This window comes from Falco rusticolus, chromosome 5 (genome assembly GCF_015220075.1).
Source record: "Falco rusticolus isolate bFalRus1 chromosome 5, bFalRus1.pri, whole genome shotgun sequence".
In the NCBI taxonomy this organism is placed as follows: Eukaryota; Metazoa; Chordata; class Aves; order Falconiformes; family Falconidae; genus Falco; species Falco rusticolus.
Genome location: NC_051191.1, coordinates 45,318,484 through 45,342,914, shown reverse-complemented (window position 1 = coordinate 45,342,914; position 24,431 = coordinate 45,318,484). Strand labels below are relative to the sequence as shown.

General features: G+C 35.8%; 1 protein-coding gene across 7 annotated transcripts in view; it reads right to left on the bottom strand.

The window, feature by feature from the left end:
* Positions 1 to 24,431, bottom strand: part of ANKS1B (ankyrin repeat and sterile alpha motif domain containing 1B) — a 441,694-nt gene that overhangs the window by 376,428 nt on the left and 40,835 nt on the right. For all 7 annotated transcript variants that reach the window (XM_037390597.1, XM_037390600.1, XM_037390599.1 and 4 more), the window contains exons 2-4: positions 15,478 to 15,558; positions 11,682 to 11,838; positions 358 to 654 (exon numbers count right to left, since the gene is read on the bottom strand). In XM_037390597.1, the coding sequence (XP_037246494.1) occupies positions 358 to 654; positions 11,682 to 11,838; positions 15,478 to 15,558 (535 nt within the window). The remainder of the gene's footprint in view (positions 1 to 357; positions 655 to 11,681; positions 11,839 to 15,477; positions 15,559 to 24,431) is intronic.

Below are 24,431 nucleotides of genomic sequence, written 5' to 3'. Positions count from 1 at the left end.
TTTCAGTTTGCTATGACCATTAAGGACCACAGCTTCAGCAAAGTCGGCTTAGTATCATTAAAGCCAACGTTGTAAAAAAAAAATAAAATATATATATACATCTACATGAGACTTAATATGATTTTTGTATATACATTTCTCAAGACAACATTATAATATACACTCAGCTTTGAAGACACATTTTTCTTGAGTTATCCCTTTGAAAACGTAATTTGGATTGTAAAAAATAAATCTGTATTATATACCACCTTACAGCATTTCTAACAAAGTAAATGCAAGTGTATTTTACAAGAAAAAATGGAAGCTATTTCATTTGAATGATATCTAGTGAAGGGAAGAAAGAAATTACACACTAACTTGGCAGCTGACATCCATTCCAGCCTCCAGAAGCACCTGTACAACAGCTTTGTGACCATTACGTGCAGCAAGATGCAAAGGAGTGTGTTTTCTTGTATTACAATTCATCAGGTTTGGATATGCTTTGATGATCATTTTTACAACACGTAGACGTCCATAAAGTGCTGCAAGATCCAGAGGTGTTTCTAGTTTGTTGTTCCTTATTGTAGGGTCTGTCAGCTCTTCTAACAGAACAGCAACTACTTCTGAATGACCATATTGAGCCGCACAATGCAGTGCTGTTTCATTTTCATTGTTCTGTTAAAACAAAACAAAAGCTTCAGGAATTCATGTTTGATCACACAATAGAACTACTCGGCTTCTATATTTTGCCTCCGTGAAATCACTACACAGGCAGGGTTTGCAATACAATGTATGGTAATGTATGTTAAATGCTTCAGATGATGCCATTAAAATTATACTATTAATTAATTAATTAATAATAAAATACAAAATACTAATTAATACTTCAGCTTTGTGGCTTTCAAGCAGATCAGGTCCCTGTGTGTCTACATGGTTCCCAATCCATTTTTAATAACATGCTCCAAAAAACCCTGTTGGCTCATGATATACCGAAATCTTTAACCCTCCTTAATTCAACTGTTCCTCAAATCATAGTTGAGGCCTTCTCTTAGAAATACTCTGACACTTAGTTTAAGTCTCTTTTCTCAGTTTAACTGGTTTTAAATCATAGCAGTTTCTTTAGAGTAGAAATTACAGAGAAAAACTGTGTAATGGAAATGCATCAGGCACAAGACTAGTTTCCTGTATCACCGTAGAAGTTACTATCAAGATGACAACCAAAAGTTAGAAGTAGGCAAAATAGCAACTGTAGATATTAGAGAGACTTGGCATATCACGTAAGCAGCTACATATTCTCAGGGCTCCAGGAAGATGTACATGTGCATTTTAAGGCATATGGGTATTTTATGCTGTGGATTTAATAAGTTTTTCCTTATAAAGCAATGCCCCCCAAGTCTCTCCCCAAACACTATTTAATAACCCTAATGATAGATAAATAAATAAATATTGAGAATAACCAGTATCTTCTTTTATTGTTTTCTTCCAGTTCTGCCTCTATACTTGCAATCCCAAACAGAGAAATAAGTTCAGGCAGGGAGGAAGGAAATAATTTATAGAGCTCTCTGATTTCTATATGTCATCTATATTATTAATATATCTTACGCAGTCTCTAAGAAGCTTTAAAATAGCCTTAAAATAGGCTAGACACTATAAATTTTAAAAGTATGCACACTGAATCCCTCTTCTGACATATGATTTATAAAATGTTGTCACAGTGTTGAAAATGTTGAAAGAGTAGAAAGCTAAAAATCTAATGTGTCATTTAAATAAATAAAAAATCAATGTAAATGCAGAAAAAATACTAAAGAAAGGTAGAAATATAATTCTAAAGAAAGGAGAAGAAATAAATCTGAATCCATAGGCTGTATTTCTCAAGGAAACAACTGAAGAAAATTCTGGGGACATAGAACTAAAAATAGAAAAAGGATTTGTCTTTCAAAAGACAGAAAGGGTGAAAGAATCAGAGAAATGGCCTCTTACTCAAAAGCTAGCTAAGTTAAGAAAATGCATGTTGCACAGTAATATCTAGAAAGGTGGAAAGGGGAAAAACTTTTTTTTCTTTTTGGTAACAGTGTTTCTAATTCTATAATCCAGAACTTAATTCTTGGGTTTGTGGTTTTAACAACATTGCTGTCATTTTGATTTCATCTCGTAATTTAAAATGGCTCAGTTGAACCTGTGAGACAGAAGAGACAGATCAATACATTGAGACAAATTAATGTTGCAGATAAGCTCTTCAGGTGTCTACGACACCACACAAGATCCCAGAGACTGGAATATGTTTCCTGCTAAACTGCAAGACAGAAGCTGGAGAAGAGCCAGGTAGAAAGTGAGAAGTTTCCATTGGCAGACATGGCTTGATGACTATTTTGAATCATTGTTCAGACCACCACATGGTCTTTCTCTATTGCACAGACCATAAATTCAGGTTAAAATATGTACTATTGCAATACTACATGGCTGCAATGTTCTATCAACTACTCGAGATAACACTTTTTGTGCTTTAGTGACTTCTAAAGTATCCTTTATACAGGACTGGGCAAAGCAATTTTTTTATGTACAGTGGTATACCCAAAATCACAAGCATAGTTTATTAGAATTTATTTTTAGCTGTTCAGTATTTCATGGACAGAACTGCATAGATGAACAGGCAATTGCAGCCTAATTCTATGTAAAATTACCACAATTAAGTATGAAAATCAGGTAATTGCACATCAAATGGCCAATTATGGTGATTTTTGCCTACAGTTACTGTATTTATATATCCAATGGAAATAGTTACACAAAGAAATTAGATGTGTAAGTATGTCCACATTCTGTAAGGTAAATAGCAAAATACACATTTACTATACATTTGTCAAACATCTATCAATCCAATATCTGCTTATGTTTGAATCCTTTTCAAGCATTTCTGGATATTACATAAAGTATATGGAATCTTGTGCCAATGGTAATATTGTAGTTCAAAAATATTCTGATTAAATTTTCAGAGAGACATAAAATTGGCTACAGCTTTTTCTCAAAGTGCGGTGACTGGACAAAATTTCAGCCACAGATATATAGACACATAGAAACCAACCAGTCCAAATCACTGCTGCTGTGCAGCAAGCTGAAATTTGCTCTCTCTAAATAAAGAATATCCACCTGAATTTTCATGCAAGGGCATATTTAAAGAAAAGTATATTTTAAAAGAGCATGGTGCATAAAAGCATCTGTAAATCTGAAGCAGACGTTATGATTTTCAGATGAAAGTTGTTAAACATTTTTGTATTGTTTGTTTCTATGCATTTGCCAAACTAAAGATACATTTCAGTTAATGACAAATCAAACAGATTCAAAGTTAAAAAGAACCAGGTATCACTGAAATAAAACAGAATCCAACCTGGACAAACATGATGATTAAATTACCTACACACATGCAGTCAGAAGCAGTCAGAACTGGCATTGTATATGTTTTGTTATCAGACCTGAGAGATACTATAATTAAAACTTAATACAACATCCTTCCCTCTTTGAAATGTAAATTAATCAACTCAATTCAGGTATAAAAGACAGAATGATTTTTAACTTTCCAATAGAGAATTAAAATTTAACTGTCCTCTGAATTTATCCACTTTGACAATTTAGTACTACTTACACAAAATAAATCACCTTGGTAAGAAGAGAGGTTTTACTGAGGTTTTATCCAAGGGCTAAATAATGCATATAGTGCTGAAGAAAAAGACTAGAATGCTTTCAGAAATTTCAGATACTTTGTTCATGTTAGAAACTACAAGATAGACCCCAAGACTGAAGGAGTCAAGAAAGATCTAGAAATCAGAACCCAGACATACAAAACGTAGGACAAAAGGAGTAGACCAATATTATGCAAAACCAGTGTAAAACATAAGTTCCTAATATTCATAATTAATAATATTTTAACCAAGCAGTTACTTATATGGCCCAATGAACCTCTTTCAGAAATGAGGAAGGCATCATGATTCAGTCTTTAATGCTTTGTAATTTTCTTCATTATTTGTTACATGGGTCTCTCCATGGGCATGGTCCTGTCATTTTCTAGACTTTCTCTGAATCTGTTCTCTTCCACATACAGCCAGAACTTAGACTTTTGTTGCTGTGAACTGAATTGTGCCTTCACAGCACTGCATCTGGTCAATACCACAGGCTGTACTACATAATTCTAAGAATGCATGCCACCACAAAATGTAGAATGTATCTTAAGACCTACTCATCAGAGGACAGATTGCCAGACACATTACAGAGAAAATTATTATAGCTTGGCAGTCTGATAGTAAAGAGGTACAGGAGATATCAAGAGAATAAATGGCTCTCATGAATATCATATAGGTCCTTGTGTTGCCACTATTAAACAGTGGGTATATTTAGGACTTTTACTGCATAGTTGTGTAGTACTTCAGTTTTGCCAAGGAAATTTTAAAGCTTCTAAAGTCCATGCAAGTACTGTACAAGCAATAAAGACTCTCAAGTAGTGATTTTACAACAGACCCTTCCAAAGAATGCTCAACTCCTTTATTATCTAAGCATTTTCATGATGAACTTGAAAAGGGAGGCTTTCTAAATCACTGAGCCATTTATTTCTCATATAATCCCAATGTTAAGTAACTGAACAAGCCTTTGTTGGTTTTTTTTTTATGAAAAGCTTTGTGCTATTGCCTCAGTTATAAAATAGTTTAAGTTAAAGAAGAATGGAGTAACGGGAGAGTCTGAAAAAGTCTATAAGCTCAATATACTCAAGAACAGTCAACTAAAGAGATTTAAAAGATACACTAAGGTGCTAACGACTAAAGAATGAAATAGACAAAAAAGAAACAATATATTCAAGACAGAGAAAGGAATGATCTCAGGATGGTCTTACTTCACCTATTAAAACAGGAAAGCAGTTTCCTGAGAAGTTCCACCAATATAAATTAATAATTCTGAAAAAAATATGGAAGTTTGCCGGACTGATTCAGCAAGTAGTATGTGCTTGTATTTAATTACAGTGGGAATTAAAGTCCTTTCCTGGATGTCTAGGGCAAAGGCTGAACAACGTTACAACAGAAACACAGCCAAGAATGAGAAGAACTCTTGCAAACGTAATTGTGATCTTATTGTCCATTCTTTTTGCGGAAGGAAATGGATCTTTACATGGTGCACAGATTGTTACAGTTTCTGTGGTAAAAAACCTAACGACATCCTTCTTATCACACGTCATCAATGAACCTGTCTAATTTGAAAGTCATGAAAGAAATAAAAAGCCTATAAATTTCCTTACAAAATATTCTATTAAACACAAAACCAAGCATTACAATTTAGGCATCCCTAAATTCCAGATTTATTTTCCAGATATATTTTCAAAACTGATTTAAATATCAAAGCATTCAAGACAAGACTAAATATTCTCTTTTTTTTTTTCTGCTACAACTGTAATTGTACTCTGATTAAAAGTTATTCACAACTTTGTTTACATTCAAAAATTTAGAAACCTGAGAGGTCATACTTATTAGGGATCTAAAAGAACCTCCATATCAGGGGTCCTCAAACTACGGCCCGCGGGCCAGATACGGCCCCCCAGGGTCCTCAATCCAGCCCCCAGTATTTACAGAACCCCCCCGCCCCGCCCGCCAGGGGTTGGGGGGGAAACCAAGCAGCCGCAGGTGACTGCCTGCCACTGCCCCCTGGTTAAAAAGTTTGAGGACCCCTGATCTATATCGTATAACTGGATGTGTTTCGCTAACTTGAGTTTTTTTAAGGCCTACTACCCCTAATTGAATTTATTCTTTCATGAGGTCTTGTCCTGTCACAAAATAATATTCCACCAATGCCTAAAGTTGTCTGCCAAAAGTCTAGGAATATTTATTAACACGCAGACCCCTGATGATTTTTACCACAGAAATAAGAATGGATTTAACTGTAGTTTTGAAAAGGGACTGCATTTGCACAAATGTTTCCAAGCAACGTTAATGAGACCAAACAAATACTAAAAGTCATTTGGGGAGACGTGATCTTTTTCAGTGGAATCTGAATGAAATTCTGAACATGGCTCCAAAGGGTATAAAAATATGGGTATCACCCACTGTAGTATGAACGCTGAAATTATATAGTTAATAATACCAGAGAATATGTGCAGAACCAAACCAGTTTATAGAACTATTTTAAGAGCTACAAGTAGTTTACAATTATTTGCAATAGAAATGTAATAAAAATAAAAGTATTTTACTTAAACGGGAAACATCAGTTATAAGAGGAGAAATATATACCATAGTTAGACATTGCCTTCTCCCTATAACATTACTATGTTTCTTTATGTTTCTCTTTAAGTCTGCAACAAATGGATACTGAGGTGAAATTCTTTACTGCATGTTACCCTGCTTCATTTCAAATTTTTTCCTCTCAGTGCCGTTTAAGCCTCTGTATTCTAATCCCTAACGAACATTCCAGTAACGAGTGGTGTCCCCCTAGGGTCTGTATACTGGGACCAATAATATTTGGTAGGATCACCAATGACACAGATAGTTGAATTGAGTGTACCCTCAGCAAGTTTGTGGATGACACCAAGCTGAGTGGTGCAGTTGATTCTCTATAGGGAAGGGATGCCATTCAGAAGGACCTTGACATGTTTGAGAAATGGGCCCATATGAACCTCATGACGCTGAACAAGGCCAAGAGCAATACTGCACCTGGGTCAGAGCAATGCCCAATATCAGTACAGACTTGGCAGTGAAATGATTGGGAGCAGCCCTGCAGAGGAGGATTTGGGGATACTGGTGGATGAAAAATTGGACACAAGCTGGCAATATGTGCTTGAGCCCAGAAATCAAATCCTGTCCTGGGCTGCCTAAAAAAAAATCGTGGACAACAGCCTGAGGTAGTACTGCATCCAGCTCTGGTGCCCCCAATACAAGAAAGCCATGGAGCTGTTGGAGCAGGTCCAGAGACAGCCATGAAAATAGCCAGAGGGCTGGAACACCTCTTCTATAAAGAAAGACTGACAAAGTTGGCGCTGTTCAGCCTGGAGGAGAAGGCTGCAGGGAGACCTTATTGCAGCCTTTCAATATATAAAGGGGGCTTGTAAGAAAGATGGAGAGAGACTTTTACCAGGGCCTGTAGTGACAGGACAAGGGGCAATGGTTTTAGACTGAAAGAGGGTAGAATTAGATTGGATATAAGGACAACATTTTTTTATGATGAAGATGGCGAGACTCTGGAACAGGTTGCCCAGAGAAGTTGTAGATGCCCTACAGTGTTCAAGGCCAGGTTGGATGAGGCTTTGAGCAACCTGATATAGTGAAAGATATCCCTGTCCATGGAATGGGGGTTGGAATAGATGATCTTTGAAGGCCCCTTCTGACCCAAACTATTCCATGATGCTATGAACATGTTCTCATTGATATCTTTAATATATAAGAACAGTATGATGACAAATAAAGATGCCATTATCCCTTGATTTAGAGAATACAGGGGCTTAGATAGCAGTATTTTCTTCAAAAAGACAATTTTTGTAAAAGGTATTGGGAAAATTTCTCCTCAAAATTACCCAGTGTGAATCAAAATCAAATCTACTGACTTCCCATTGAAATTCACCTTTACTTATGTGGAAACCTAATAAAAAAGCAATTTGGTAATTTTGTTGACTACTTTGAATAAATGTTTTCTTCAAATTTATAGCTGCAAATGGCTCAAAGATTGCTTCTTCATATTTTTTTCTTCTAAAATGAATATAGTAAGAACTGCAAGGGAAATTCTGAAATCCATCCACAGAGTCTCCAATTTAAGGGAAGGGGGGGAACATTAAAGGCAGAACTTGAAAAGTATTGTTTCTGCAGGCTACTTTGTAGCTGGATCGTACTTCTGGAAGTCCCTGAGGTGTCACTGAGAGAAGCATATAATGTCTGTGCATCATTTTGATGATTTGGGGAAGTCAGTAAATATGTTAGATGTTGGGTATTTACATATTATGAATGCATCCTGTACTCTTTTCCCTCACATTTCAGAAGGAGTCAGAAAGCATTAAAGAAATGTGAGTGGTTTGACGACAACTACAATTTTATGCACAGGCAAATCTTACAATATATTAAATATATAAATGTAAAGAAAGATGTGCCACATGCATAAAGAAAAACAGGCAGCACTGCAAAACAGAGACTACCACTGAGAAATTTCAGAAGTGTCCACATTTTTTGCTGTAAATTTTTCACTATTATACTATAATGTATATTCTGAACATATATATTTTAAAATTTGTTTTGAACTTGAAATTATCTCATTCACATTTATTGCATGCAATTTCCTGCACTAGTACCAACAACTACATCTTGACCTCTGTGTGGCTGTTATTTATTTTTCATAGATTAGGATATCATATCAACTACGGAATTTTAGAATGAGGGTTGCTGTAATAAATGTTTGTACTACCCCAATGTCTTTACATAAGTAGTTTGTAGTAATGTAGTATGTATGTAGTATGCAAGTATGTAACTTACATACTGCATGTAACTATGTAAGTAGTTTGACTGTTAACAGCACACCTTTTTACTGTATTTGGTATTAACTTATGAGCAAATCTTGATTTCATACTACCTACTTGATCTTCATTAAATTCTTTACATATTTTCAAGTCTTCATCAATGAAGTTAAAACGCATTTTGTAATTTCACCATATTTTGTAATTTAAAACATACATCATGCTTGTTAGACTCCTGCATTAAACAATGATAGAATTATTCTTACATAATTGTTATGCTGTAAGCACTTACTGTGTGTAGAGTTGCCACTCTACATTCCACCAGCCCGATAAAATAATTGTCACTTAACTGTTTGCTTCTTTACTATTTTTTTCAATTTTATGTAATAGGAACAGTAGGGGGCATTCAGAGCTTTAGATGCTGGATATGGCTGGATATGTTCCTACAATGCTAGTTAACTGCATTTTAAATGTGTAGAAAGCAGTTCAATTAATTTACAGTATACCATATTAAATCCATTAAGTCATGTAATATATATTTATGCATCATGAGCTTACTTCTTTGTTGTGTTGCTCACTACTTTCACTTAAAGTTTCAGAAGCATTTGGTTTAAATAGAATTTTAATAGATTAAAAGCAAAGGTGTATTACAAATTAGTTGCAACAATCTTTAAATAATGAACAAAATTATTTTCTTAAAGTATATACATTCTTAATGTGATCCTTAAACAAAAACAAAAAAAAAAAAAAAGGAAAAAAAAGTCTGACAAGTATTTTAGTTGCTGTGGTGAAAAAGTGTCAGGGAAAATGGCTATCCTTCTCCCCAGCTCTCAGAAGCAAAAACAACGAAGAAAAATTACCCAGGATTTCTTATAAGTTGTAGCTTCAGCTCCACAAATCTGGAAGAAGCTATCAGAGCTATGAAGAACCACCTGCCTTATAGAGCATGTCAGCAAATAAGCAAAAGCCTCAGAAACCTACAGGCTCATAAGAATGTACAATAGTTATTAGGGTGAGGATACCACTCTGGTGTTATTTGAAGATACGTGGGTGGAGATGGCTTTAAAACAACACGGTGTTTCCCTCATTCCATGATATGGATATTATTCTTCTACTGCTAATTAGCAGGGGAAAGTCAGTGCCAGCAAAGTGGTCCACTTACTAAAAGTAATAAATATATAAATGGATAAATTTGAAAAATAAGTTTGGCCACTGTCTAGAATGGAACATTAAGGGATTTACAAGGTCAGAAGAAATGTGTATGCTTCAGTTTAACTTCAAAGTTTAATATGAGCAAGATTCCCTTAAATGACTTAAGGGCAAACATTTCTTGTGGGGATTCCTCACATATTTTTCATTATAAAATTTTCGGGCAAAATGCTTAAATAGCAGAAAAGTTAACGACAAGACTGGGTTTGAGTGAGTGGGGTATAGAATCAGAGGTATCCCTGCTTATTTGCTCCAGCAGTCAAACCAGAGACTGTATAGCACACCTAATGTAGCTCGAGAATATTCTTGAAGTCTGGATGTATACATGGGTTTGGAGAGAAGTAGGTTTAAATTTACATTTCTCTTTCTGATCTTACTGAAATTTTTCACTATTTCTCTCTCTGAAGTTTCTGCATAGCTTCCAGTTTTTTATCAGTAGAATATAAAGAATCTCTCCACACAAATGGATAACATACAATCAGAAAGTTGCTTTTTTGCTTTGTTGCAGAAACAAAACTGGAAAAAACCTTCTCCTTGACAAAAGTTAATCTACAATGCAACTGGTTTCATCCTACATGCAGCAGCTGATAAGAATGAGAAACTCAGAAATTCCTAATCTGCAACGCAAACCACGTTTTACATTGAACAAGAAATTTTGTGGTTTGCATTTTTTTTTAATGAGTCAGAGTATTTTATAGGATTTCCCAGAAGACTGTCACATGGGTGTATTTTATTACTTTATTTTCCTATATTTCCTGCACTAATACTTGATATTCATATCATAGTTACCGTATGGATTCCAATGGCTAAGTGTATAACCTCAAATATCAAATAGATTATTCAAGGAATGGCATCTTACACTGGTTGAGTGTATGCAATTTAGGTCTAACATTTCTTATTTTCTCACAGTTTGCCTTCCAGCCACACTAATATAGACAGTAAGAGCGCAATTCATTTGTTGGATTGTACTTTTCTATTTGAGGTGCTGTAGGGTACCCTACCTGGAGTCCATCAGCCACTCCACAAGGACATGGAAATTCTGAGTATCCTCCTTCATACCTTCCAGCCCACACATGTCTCTGTTACTGCAAGGTCTTAGAAGGTACTGGATTTCTGTGTTTAGTCCAATAAATGCTGCTTTACTTTTGGTCACCTGAATAACCCTGATGGTTTCTGGGATTACACTGACTAGACCTCTGTGAAATAAAACAATGCGTATACAGGCAACATTGACACTACAATTTAGATCTGAATCTGGAGCCGACTCCCACCTTTACATTCCAGTAATATCCTGGTTAACCTAGCAAACTCAATGGCTTATGGTTACTACTCATATTTCACAGCTTACTTCCAGTCCTCAAGTGGTTCAACTGACTATAGATGGTGTCAGTTTTTAATTGTCTTCTTTCTTTCTATTGCTATATCACTAACCCTATGAATGGACCATATAAGAATATACAGAATGAAAACAGAAGGTGTGCCATATGTTTGACAACAGAATGCAACATATTTATCCTGCCCTTACCCACTGTATTACTCTCATAATTTTTTCCTGGTATTTTTGTGTCCTTTATGCTGCATATGCATACATGCAGTCCATCTGGATTGCCATTTATCTCTCTATATCAGTTCACTTACAGTACACTCAAAATATACTAAGAATATTACTTTTCTCTCAAAGTTTTTCAGGAATTTATTATCTAATAAAGTAAAAAAATACACAGCTTATGCAAATTTACATCAATATATATAAGATGCATAGTTAGAATATGCCTTCATATGATTTTTCAGAAACAAGCAGAAGGCTTTTTTGTACTTTTAAAATCTAATATCCTTTAGGTCAGTGGCCATCCAGAAGAAAGATATCTGGTATGCTTATATTGGAAGATTTTATCAGTCCTGGAGAAGAAATTACTGAAACAATGGAAAACAGTTTGTTTTTTTTTTAACTTGGCTACAAATTTGCCAGACCTAAAGAATATGTGTTGCTCCTTTCTGATGATGTACACAAATTTTTTTATCACTTCACCTGTTCATTCACTCTGGAGTGTGATGGCCCATGATGGATGAGAATCTTCACAATGTCTACATCGCCTCTCCAAGCAGCCAAGTGAATAGGAAAATAACCTTTATTATCTGCCACGTTAGTTGAGGCTTCATACTGAAGTAATTTCAGAACTATATCCCTGGAAAACAGGAAGTAAATCTAAAAATTGTCAGAAAACTTACTTTATTAAATTTTCACATGAACATACATATTACAAAATTTTTTACTCTGAGTAACAGAAAAAAACCTGTACTTCAAGCGAAACAGCTAAAAAAATGAAGACCAACCACTTATAAGAATGAAATAGATAGTAAACATAGCCAAAAGACTATTAATTTTAATGATTCTTACTTCTTACAAATACCCATCAATAATATTCTGATCAATTCTCTGAATCTGTTTCTTTCAACAGGTTCACCTGGCCAAGAAATCATTTCTAGAATTTGTCCGTCCAGGCCATGGGCATGTGCCTCAAGACAAACCTTCCAGGCACTAAAGGCAGAGAAATACTCGTCACCATCATTGTTGAGTTCCAGATGCAGGAAGAAGGGAGGGTAGCTTTATGAACACAGTTCTTGCAGTAAGGCTTAAGTTGCAGTTTTTCTTCTTTAAAGCATTATCTCAAAGATGGAAGAAAATTTAATGATTATCTAGTTAGAGATATACTATCTTCTAGGGCATAAGTGCTTCTATTTTCATTTCTTATATCCAGGTTCGTGAAAGCAGTGAGGAAAAAAGTGACTTTTATTATTTTAATTCTTATTATATTCCTTTCAGTATTTCCAGTGTGGCTTATCATACATTAAATGAAAGGTTAGTATAAGCTGGTATATTGCATCCCTGATTTTTAAGCAGTCTCCTGTACTTCAGAAGTTAAATGTAAAGAACAGCTGTGTTGTATGATCATCTTACCAAGTCTGTCAGAAAGTAAATGCTGTCTTATCTCTCCATTTGTCTTCTCACAGTTTGACACAGTCAGGCTTTGTTAGTTATTAACTTATAGCATCTATGATCCAGTGTGGGCAAGTTTACAGGCATTTTGCTAAATATGGAAACACTGGCTCTTACTGGTCTGGTTCAAAAAAATGGGGGGGGGGGGGTGGGGGGTGGGTGTGGGGTGCTGGGGGGAGCTCAATGCAGCCTAAGTTATGTCTGAAAAGCAGCCCTTGAAAAAATTAAGACAGAAGGTAAATCCCAAGGCAATTGTTCTCCCAGCCTTGATGGAACAGCATTTAATTGCCTATTGAGAGAAAAATGTGGCAAGTGAGAGTGAAAATATCCAGGTCAAAAGAAACTCCCAATTGTCTTCAAAAGATATCATGGAGATACTGGAGTCATCAAATCTAAGCTTTGAGGGAGACTTTAAACCGGACTTTGCTTACTCCTGACAAGGTCAAATAACATGAAAAAAAAAACCCAAGAAAGAACAGTTCCACTACAGAAAGACATTTGTTACACAGTAAGTTTCAGAAAAGTGAGTCCCGATAGAAACTTTTTACAACAAATAAGGCTTGAGAGACTTATGTAATCATAGCTGGTCTTGCAGTAGATGGTCTAATGAAGGCTAGCGATACAGAGTAGTTTGAAAGGGACACAAATCAAAGGAAACAGAAACTGAAGTGGAGGAAAACCAGCAAAAAAACCCCCGCCGCAAATGACATCTATAGATAACAATATGCAGCAACTATTGGAAAGAGTCTGTGGCAAGATTCAAGCTACAAAATAGAACCTAGGTGTCCTTCGCCCTTCAAGAATGCCCTGACCCATCACACTTCTCTAGGGTGAGTCTTTTTTAGCATTCTGTCAGAACTTTTTATTTTGTAGAAATAAATTTCAGAGAGGAGAAGACAGAGTCCTTAGCCCAGTAACATTACTGGGATAAGTAAAATTACTTAGGGAGACTGAGATTCAAGTGCCTGGCCCAGATATGATTTAATTGCTTATATAAAGCAGAATAGTTTGAAAAGGAAACAGAACTACCCCAGAATAACCAAGGAGGAGGGAATTCAACACATACAATGATTGAGCGGGGACTTGAACACTGGTGTCCAACAAGTATCCCAGCCACAAATTATTAGTAGGGTCATTAAATCTTATGTTCCCACTTTCCCTGAAAAACTTTGAAATCTCTCAAGTTCATCTTAAGGTAAAGTGTGAAAAGTTAAAACCCCAAAAGTTTTCAAAGGACAAGAACTTCCCCTAAGTGGGAAGGCCCTTGTGTCAAAAGATTGAACCCCACATTCATTTTGAATACCAAGTTTCAAATCTGAAACAGAGTATAAAGCCATTTATTTGTCGCGACTAATGAAATTACATCCTCCAGGTGTCTGTCCAATTCTTTTGCTGACAGTGCTACCATTGCATCAGGATCAGTATGATGGCTTGGACCATCATGACTTATCATGTAATACCCCATGATATATTTCAGTTTACTTTAATATAATGAGCTATAAATGTGATGTCAGTAACTGTTACTTACCCTGCTGTGAGGGTAAGGGGTCATAGCAGCCAGCAACCATTACGCCTTTTTCAAAAGCTGCAGTACCTTAGTCCACATCTTGAAGTTCTCTCTGACTTCAGCAGAAGTTTGGCCAACACTGTCTGAAAACACTATCTGACTTATGTACGTTTTGGGATTTGATAGTTTATATTGCTAGGACTCACTTGAAATCTCTGATACATTCAGAGTCATACAGCAGTATTTTTACTTTGCTGGGTAACTATCGGTTTATATTCAGTATTAAACATTCTAAAACCAATTTCCATCTATCTAAAACCAACAATCTTTGCAAGGTAAGGCTTGGGGTTTTGTCAATCAAAAACGTGCAATGGCAGAAGAAACTATAATCCATAAACTATAAACCAAAGAAATGTGATTTTCTCTTTCTAAAAAAGGTTGAGTTTAATAGACCACACTAAGGACTTAGACCTAATTCCATGAAGGTAAAATACATAAACGGATGATTCTGAATCTTCCTACAGAACTGAAATTTTAGAAAATGCACAGTATCTACTTTTACAGTATTTTAACTTCATTTATTTATTAAAAAACAGAATAACCTGTATGCACCAAAAGATTAATCTGGTCTAAAGAAAATATGCAGATTTCTAGAATACAATTAAAACCACATCCTAAAGTTTTAGTTTTTCCAAGGAAGAATGCAAAAATTGTGAAATGAGTGAACTAGACATATTATTATTATGAATTTGTATGTTACCTTATGTAAAGTCCAAAATCACATTCAAGTTAGCACAAATCGCTCTTAATTGGACAGCAGGGAGAAGCTACAAATTCCCATACAAGGTAATAGCCATTTTTTTCTGTTCTCAAGTGTATAGCTTCTAAATATTCTTATCATGCTACTTTCACTTTGATACTGATTAATCTATACTATTGCTTCCTTAAACATTCAACACACTATACTTGTGTATATACACACACAAGTCTGCTACAAAATTTTATGTTGCAACTTCCCACCAGCTAAAAATACTAGAGCCATCACCAGCAGTAAAAAAATAAACTAACTCAAAATCAAGGAAGAATTTGGAAGAACCAGTATAGACTCAACAGCTTCCAAACTGCATTTCCCATTTGTCATTTCTACATGCTGATCTCAATGACAGTGTCAAAAATTGTTATATTAATATAACCCATGGGAAACAGGATTATTTCAGTAAGTCAGGGTTTGTCAGCTTTCTGTGAAAATCTCAGTGCTATGCTACATATTTTTAAGTTATGCAGTTAAATACTACTCTACATAAAAACTGAGGCACTTACTTGTGTCCGTTTAAAGCTGCATGATGTAAAGCAGTGTAACCTGAACTGTCTGTGCAGTTTATATTTGGTCCTCGCCAGATGCTGCAAATAAAGCACAATTGTAAAGTCAGATTTTTAGCTTGGCAAGTACTGAAGATCTCTGCAAGAAGTGCGATTAAACTTAAGAGACAAATTATCTTGAAAAGAACTTAAAATAGCAAATGTCATGTTGATAACAATATAATTTATTTATAAAAATAATTTTACATGTTCCATCTTTATAGCAGTAATGAACTTTATGTAGGGCAGTCTCAAAGACTAATAACTATCCTTTCATTTCAATTAGATCTGTTCTCCCAATATTACTTTGGTAATTACACTGAGGTTACAACCTGATTTTGCACTACTTTTTTCCCAAGTATATATTTGTTGACTTTAGGTCAGTTAGTCTAGACTGATACAAATGTAAGATTAATAAGAACCAATTATATCCTTTAAAGGGACAGTAAGTTTATTCTTTTTACTTGGCCTGATGTTAAAGCTCCCATTTTTACCAATTATATTTTTAAATAAATTGCATATATATAAAACAAAAGTTCAATAAGCAATGGGGGGGTGGGGGGGGTGGTTTACCTTTCTGTATTTTACAGCACTTATTTTACAGTGAGCTTCATTTTATGCCCCATGTAACCAGTTTCATGATCTATTATGGATGCTTCACAAAACAGTAAGTGAGATTTTTTGCTTCAAAGAAGAAAAATGTGTTTGCTGATCTACCAAAAATAATCTAGTCCCCACCCCAAACCCTGGAAATTGGATACCAGAGGCATACTGAGTACCAGCAAGTTTTTTCTAACTGGTGGCATTTGAAGCTGACTATATCCTTTGTGGAAGCAACTTTTTTATTCTGTAACACAATTTTCAATCATTAGTACTGCAACTTCCAGGACACAAGATTATGAGTCCTGAATTACCATCCGTTTTCTTTAGCTTCTAATACAGCGTGAAACAGTCATTAGCCAGCCATATTTTCCCTTCACTTCATACCTTGGAATCAAGTGCTGCAGTTGAAAGAAAATAATCTGAAGCTAATAGGTAAACAGTGGTTTTCATACTGACGTTTTTCATGATCTACATCAATAAAATGACATGTTATGCTTAACGTATGTTTTTTAACAATCCTTTACTACTGAACCTGTATTTTATTACCTATGGAATGCTGATGTTGTAGACTGGTCTCTTTTCATCGTTTTTTCAGTGTTTCAGTGATTAATTAGCTCATGAATTTAAGCAGCTGTTTTCCCATAAGTAATACTGCATGCATACAGAATTATTTTTCTATGATACATTGTGTTCTGCAGTGAGCATAATCCTACATAGTGCTGGGTACCTCACCTCGCTCCGCAAGTTAATTTCTTGGAAGAACAGGACTGAAATATTTTCTTGGGTGCAAAGCAGCAAAACATTGAGTCATTTTTTTTCTTCATCTGCTCAGAAGTCTACAGATGTCCTTTTCTACAGGGGGCAACTTCCAGCTAGGAAAGTCACTCTAATCTTTGCAATTAAAATAAATTATTTTAACTTCATGAAGTAATAAAAATCAAGTCATTGAAATGATAGCTCCTCCATAATAGACAGATGTTATTTATATGGCAGACAGGCTGTCCTTATCTATTGGAAGAAGTTCTTATCTATTGATATTCTATAACCTCTTTTATAGTTTTGCATAATAATTTATTAGTTATTTTCTTATTTATTGGATTCTACTTTCTCCCTTTGATTTGTACCATCTTATAGCAGAATGAAGCAGGAATAAAAGTGGTACAGAAAGTCATATTTCAAATAGTAACAAATACATAAATGATCAGAATATTAATTTACTTGGTTTTGCTTGGTTGCTTGCTTTAGTTTACAGTTGTTAGGATTTGCCCGTTGGTTGTTTTTTTCAAAATGGAAAGGTTCCGTAAGTTCATATATTATTCATGATGCATTATGCCTTTAAACAAAACAAAACAACCCCCCCAAAAAAAACCAACAACAAAACAAAAACCAACCAACCAAACCAACCCAACAGAAACTTGGTTCTTTTCTCCCCTAATTTTCTACTTTAATCCAGGCACTCTTTAATGCACTGTTGTACTTCCTGATTCTAGTCTTAGGAAATATTTTTCAACTGAAACTATACTGTGGGTTTTAAAAAAAAAATAAATATGCAAATTTGAAATTAATTAATGAGTAAACAAATGCACCTATGTGAAGCTCCTCGGCACACTCAGGTTGGGAGGGAAAGGACAAAGGAGAGTGATTAAATCCAGATGACTCAGAGAAGATGAGACGGGATGGATGGACTAATAGCTGTCAGCTCCCGAACGGTACAGAAAGACATGCTCAAAATCAGAACTTGGTTATCAAAATAAGAACACAGGAGACATGAGCATGACTTGGCTACAGGCATCTCTTTTCCCCTGGGCCAGTGCAGAAGTCCCCTCCTAGGAGGTCTTGCATTGCTACAGTATTACAACATTATTTCCTACAAAATTAAAACAAGTCCAGTATATACACAGGGTATTTATGCTTTAAGAACTGACAATCAAATTAAAATTGGACAGTCTGTGAACAGAAGTTCTTACACCCTAGAAGTCCTGGCTGTGGTGAATCGTTAATCTAAAGCTCTTCTCTTGTAATCAGAATACAACAGGGCAAAAGTCTAGTGGTGTTTTACCTCTGTAAAAAGCATCTGACTTGAAAGCAAAGTGGAGTGGGGAAAGAGAAAAAGCCCTTCTTTGGCATCATAAACACCTGCAATATATAAGGAATTATCAAATATATTAATCTGTGTATTAAAACATTTCAAAAGTTACTGTGAAAGCAACACTAAGGAGAACCTGGAACAAAGCAAACTGCCATTCAAGTTCCAGAAAAAAATATTTCTTGACAGAAGATTAGCAGCTCTTTAGACTATGGCCAATACTGAACGTTCTCAAAAACATCCTTCTCCTAATACTTTGATGCAGTCAGTCATCAAGCTTCTTATTTTTACATGCATTAGTAAGTTAGGTTGGGTTTTTTTCCTATGTTGATTATTAAATTAGGAAAACCTTTCTATCACTTAATGAATTTTAAGAAAGTAATTTAACCTACTTCTTGTGTAAAAAATAAGTTTTCAGTCAATGACAAATTAAACCCCTGAATTAAAACATGATCATCAATTAGTTTCTTCCATTATATCTTGCCAAAGTGAGGCACGAAGAAACTGAAGTTACACTATTGCCAAAAGCACAGACCTCCTTATTACAGTTTACTCTCACTGTGGGCAAAGAATGTTGACCTTTTGATTATCAAATATTAATTGAAAATACTCTTTACTTGGTAAGAATATTAACATTTTTTTCTTTTTATGAGCTGAAGATAATTACATACAAAGAGTAGCATTTCAAAAGTGATACGGAAATGAGAGACTACAAAAAAAGATGGTAAATTGATTGATATGGGGTTTTGTTATGCTTTTTGCTATATGGAAAAAAGCAATTGTAAAGTGGCTGTTGTTACACACCTACGAACACAAAAGCAAGGAAAGCAGAAATTAATTCAGCTAACCATCATCACACAGGCACACTCCCTGTCAACAGTACAAGAAACATGCGTACATGCACAGAATATCCATCAAAAATTTTAACCTGTTTCTACCATATTTCCCCCTCTATATGTGCATTTTCATTATACTATTTCATTATTATTTAGTTATCCATGCACTAATATTTATGTTCTTTACATGGTAGTTTTGCTACGGTGAAAGAAAAATATTTTGGTAAATCCATGAGGTTTACAGTTGGACTCAATGATCCTAAAGGTCTTTTCCAGCCTAAATGATTCTATGATTCTGTAAGTGCTAGAAAGCTGCCTGATGACATCAGGATCTCTCTGCCCATTGGTTTCACTTAAACCTTATCTTAACTGGTAACTCTCTTTGGAATTTATTTCTTCTCTGAAATGAAGCAGCAATGAAGAAGATGACACTGTCTGGATGGAATCAGTTCCTCCAGAGGAGATGGATAAAGCATGGTGTTCATGCCTGCATATTTTAGGGTCTGAACCCTGTTGAGGGCTGAGAGAGGTTTAGCATATGCCTAGTCCTCACCCCTCCCACTACTCTCCCCATCTTCTTTCCCAGGTCTTCAATATCTTTGGAAGCTCTTCTTAGAGACCACCTGGCTCTTCAGGACAATAAAAATAGTAAGTATCATCTTGCCAAGTTAATTTAAATTAATTAATTTAAATATTTGCTTTTAGTGGCAGTAGGGGAAAGAACCCTTTTAGAAAGTAATATTTTAAAGCATAATGAATAATTAATAAATATTAATAAAGTACTCAAAAGTTGTACACAGAAAAACAACATTAAAAAATGCATTTTAGGATTCTTTTTTACTAAGTGCAGCTTTAGGCCTTAAATTGACAAAAGTAGATGATGTCTTGAGTGAGGCTATCTCAGATCTTTTCAGTATTAAAAACAGCAGTTACATGTAGCAACTGAGAGTTAACAATTCAAAATTAAAATAATAAGCATTTTATTACTATTTTAATTTTTAAAAATTAAAAGGAGAAGGGCAGGGGGGTATCAATTCAATTAATATTAACTATTTTTAAAACTTATTGCATATATAATTCCAATTGTTTATTTAAATATTTATTTTAAGTATTTATTTTTATTGTATCAGCGTGAAATGTGACTCAAAACCATTTCATTTTGAATGTGTGGAATGTGCTTATTTTGTTTTGATTCCTGCTGTTTATTGTCTCAGAATAAATAACACAACAAAATTTATGGTCAGCTAATTAATGGAATAAATATGTTATTCAAGTTCAGGCTCTAAAGCAGCTTAATCCACTACTTTTCTGTAACCTTGATCTGTTTACAGTCTTGGCCATAAATAGTGTCAGTCTGGAAAACTGGGGAACTCTAAACTGATTTTATTTCTATACTGATTCCGTTCATTTGTGATTTCTATTTAATATGAAATATTGAATACAGTAAATATTATGAGTTTGATTATTTGTTACAAAACATTTCCTTATTACTATACTTAGAGTGGCTCCTATACAAGTAGGTCCCAATCCTACACAGCGGTTTCATCAAGAGGTAGAGCTATGTACAATAAGCTACTTCCTCCTTTAATAGCTTATTCAAAATCTTACTTATCTCAGTGAGAAACTGTGATTCCATGTATCTAGAGACTATTACCTGGAAGTCTCCTAATAGCTGGCTATCACGAATGAATTTCTTTGCAAGTATGATGTGATTTATTGCAAATGATGAAAACAGAGAAGACGACAAACCATTGATTGCTCTTCCTCTTTATAGGTGCATGATCAAGCTAATCCAAAGAATCTTATTTCAGCAAAAAGCCAGGGTTTTACAAGATAGTTACCTGTACAAGAACTACAGGTACGGCCTATATTCCATAAGTTTAAGATTTATCATGGTAAGATGAAACTGCTATTGGAATGGAGTGCAGGCAATAATTAAAGGTAAATACAGCCTCCCCCTTTCTTCGGCAATAAAGATTTCTGGAGGTAAAGGAAATTTTTCCATGCAGCATAAGTGTAAGATATGTGTAAGACAAAGATTCTGCTCAGATATCTCCATTCCCTTCCTATCAAGGAATTATGCACTTTAACTTGGAAAGCTGAAGAACAAATTGGGCTAAGCTAAGAAAGGAGCATATAGAGAACCATTTGATTCCCCATTAGGGATACAGAGCAGACATTCACAAAAAATACTACTGGGATGCCTCCAGGGTGTCTATCTGTGATTCTATGCCTCTCTGAAAGGCAAAGAAGGGTTTCTTCCTCCCAGCTGTTGTAGAAGCCTCCAGTATACATATAACCCATTCTGAATGTTAACTGGGAATAGAAATGCGAAATTAGAAAAAGAAGTGTCATTCACTCTCATCTAATCTCAGACATGAGCATCAATAACTACTTAATAATGCTCATCATCTCAGAGCATTCCTGCTATATCTGTTGTGATTGAATTCAGAATTTGGTTTTCGTTTTGAAAACCTGTCTAAGGAATTATATGTGCAGTAATAGTAATATCCATAAAGATGGATATCAAGCAGTACAAAAAGAGAAAAAATTCATAAACACACATTATGAATTTAGCACTACTGCTACGTTTATCTTCTGTGGATCACACTTCTTTTCTCCATGAAAAGCTACAACAACAGTTGGTTAGATCTTTTTCCAAATATACAAACAGCAGGATCAGCACTTAAAGTGATAACACAAGCATGGAAGTAAAAAGGATAATTTAAAAAAGCATGTAGAACAAAGGCATCATGTCCAACAACGTAAGAGTCAAAACCCAGTATCTTACCTGTAATTATTGTTTTTCAAATTTTGTGAAATATCTTTGCTAAAAGAACAGTGACAGATTTAACAGACTACATCTGCCCAGACAAAAATTTGGAGTAGGGTGGCATCATTTAAAAACATACTAATAACCTTAATGCCAAATAGAAAACCTAGTATACTTGCCCATTACCATTCTTGCTATTACTAACTATATTTTTGGTTGGGAGAAGGATGAGGCCAGTACAGTCATTAATCCAATCTGCCATCCACACTTTCTCCAGTAAGAAGAACCAAGAAAAGGCTGATTATAAATGACAGAAGTTCAGTGCGTGGCTGAGGGAGAGGCAGAATCCCAGACACAGAGAGAGAAAGACAAGTCCTGGATATCCAGAATACCCTTAGCCACGATGAGTCTCACATAATCAATGTGACCCTTGTGTCACAGAGTCAATGTGGCCTTATCCTTTGAATAACTTCAGGATAAACAAAGAATTGCAATTGCAAGAAATACAAAAGATCTGAAAAAAAGTGTATTTTGATAGAGTTAGGACGTAAGAAGCAACTCAAGGAACTTCTGAGGCAAGAAATTCTAGAACCTGTATATGAGGACGTCGTGATTACAAAGTACCAAAAGAACAAGCTAGAACAGTACCGAGATAAATAGAAACCATACAACATCTCATGCACGCGAGTGTTAGGTTATGTGATAAACAGCTCCTGTGTACATCCGCAAAGGAGCACAAAGAGATAACAGCAGATGGGAGAATCAAGCAATGCCCTGGCCCAGCTATCCTCAAGCTATTCACAGAAGAGCTGTCAGTGCATTAAAGGCCCACCTCTACCAGGCCAGCAGAGCACAGCAACACAACAGCGGGCAGGAACCCAAATTACAGACTTGGAGGAAGAGACACACTGTTGGGGTCCCTCCCAGGGCTGTCTTGTGACAGCGTCCACCCCATTGTCCAGGGGTGACACACATCAAGGCGAGGTGACGCTGGAGCACATTTCAGGCTGAGAAGGGCTACTATCTAGGCGTATGGGACGCATGGGACTGAGCAAGACTTCCCACGGGATGTTTAGGTGAGGAACCAAAGGCAGGGAAAGGGATGGAATCAGGTGATTTGGGGAGGAATAAGCGTGAGAAAATAGAGGGACAAGGGCTGATCACTTGTATATAGTTGGCTCTACAGTACAATAGCCTCGCTACATCTTGCACTCCCTGGGTGAGGGACTCTGTTCTGTGTGTGTGTATGTACATGAAAGCTCAACTGCCAGCAACTGGGTCAGACGATGGGCTAGTGTGTCTATGTTGCTAGCAACTGGAGCAAATGAGGGTCTGGGCACCAGAAACTGGAGAACCGGAGTGGGACCATAGGTCAGAGGGCCTGTGTGTCCACGGACACTGCAACTGTAGGGACTGTGGGTGTGTGAGACTGTGATTCCCAGTGAAGATCAAGCTGAACTAGTCAGCAAGTAGGTGAAGCAGCCTGGGAGCCAGCTGTGTCTGCATGTACCTGAGGTTGAGACCACACAAGCAGCTGGCTGCCACATGAGACCAGGGTGAAGGTTAATTTTTTCAGATCAAAAAGATTAACAGTAGGCTTCTGCAGATGCCACAAAAAAGTATTTTGGCTTTTGAGCCAACTTTGAACACCTATATTAAAAACACTCGAGAAATAAGTGGTCTTGTATGGCAGACTTAGGCCACTGGGAGGTGTGTTCTAGGAGTCTGCAGATTAGAAAGTCTGCAAATGTTAGTACATGCAAATTTAGATACATTCAGTTTGGGAAAGCATCTACATAGAAAAACATGTTGATGAGCAATCCATCTCTCTAGTTAAGTACCTGGTATGGGAAAAACTAAAACTAAACCTGAACAAGTCACACGTGCTACGTTTAACTGAACTAGAGCTCCATTTACTTGGTGTTGGAATCAACTTCATTTGAAAGTATACCATTCTATTCTGATAGAATTAATAATTATATCATTTAAATGTTAAAAAACATCAGGTAACATGCCAAATGTAAAGGAGAAACACTTTGACATCATCAGGAAGTCACACAAAGAAACAGACAATAAATAAGTCATGTTTCATGAAAAGAATCTGTCATACAAGGTCACTTAGCATTTGATCTTTAGCTAACAGCTTAGCTTCACCATTCTTTACAGACTACTCATCTGGAATTAGGCTGGCTGGGTATACTGCATAATACTGTGGCTATGTTCAGAGAGCAATATGTTTCTGACTAATGCTGGTTAGCTTTGCCTTATCCTTCCAGTCAAGACCAATTTGCCTGAGTGGCTAAAAGAAAGCAAGCTTTCATCAGTTATGACAGCAGGGTTCCTCTGCATTCCAGTTGTCTATAGGGACAAGCTGGGGTTTTGCTTAGTTCATCATGAACCTTAGTAACTCCAGCTTGTCAATGATGAGTCAGACAGATCCTTGGATCCACTCCAGAGTTCTGTCCTTGAGAATCCAGTCATCTCAATAGGAAAAAATATTAACTCACATTTGGCATCATCCCGCACAAGAACACTGTGAGAACAGCTACTACCTAAATTACGAAAATAGTCCAAAACCAGACCAGCAGGCAGTATCTTTAATATGTAAAATCATGCA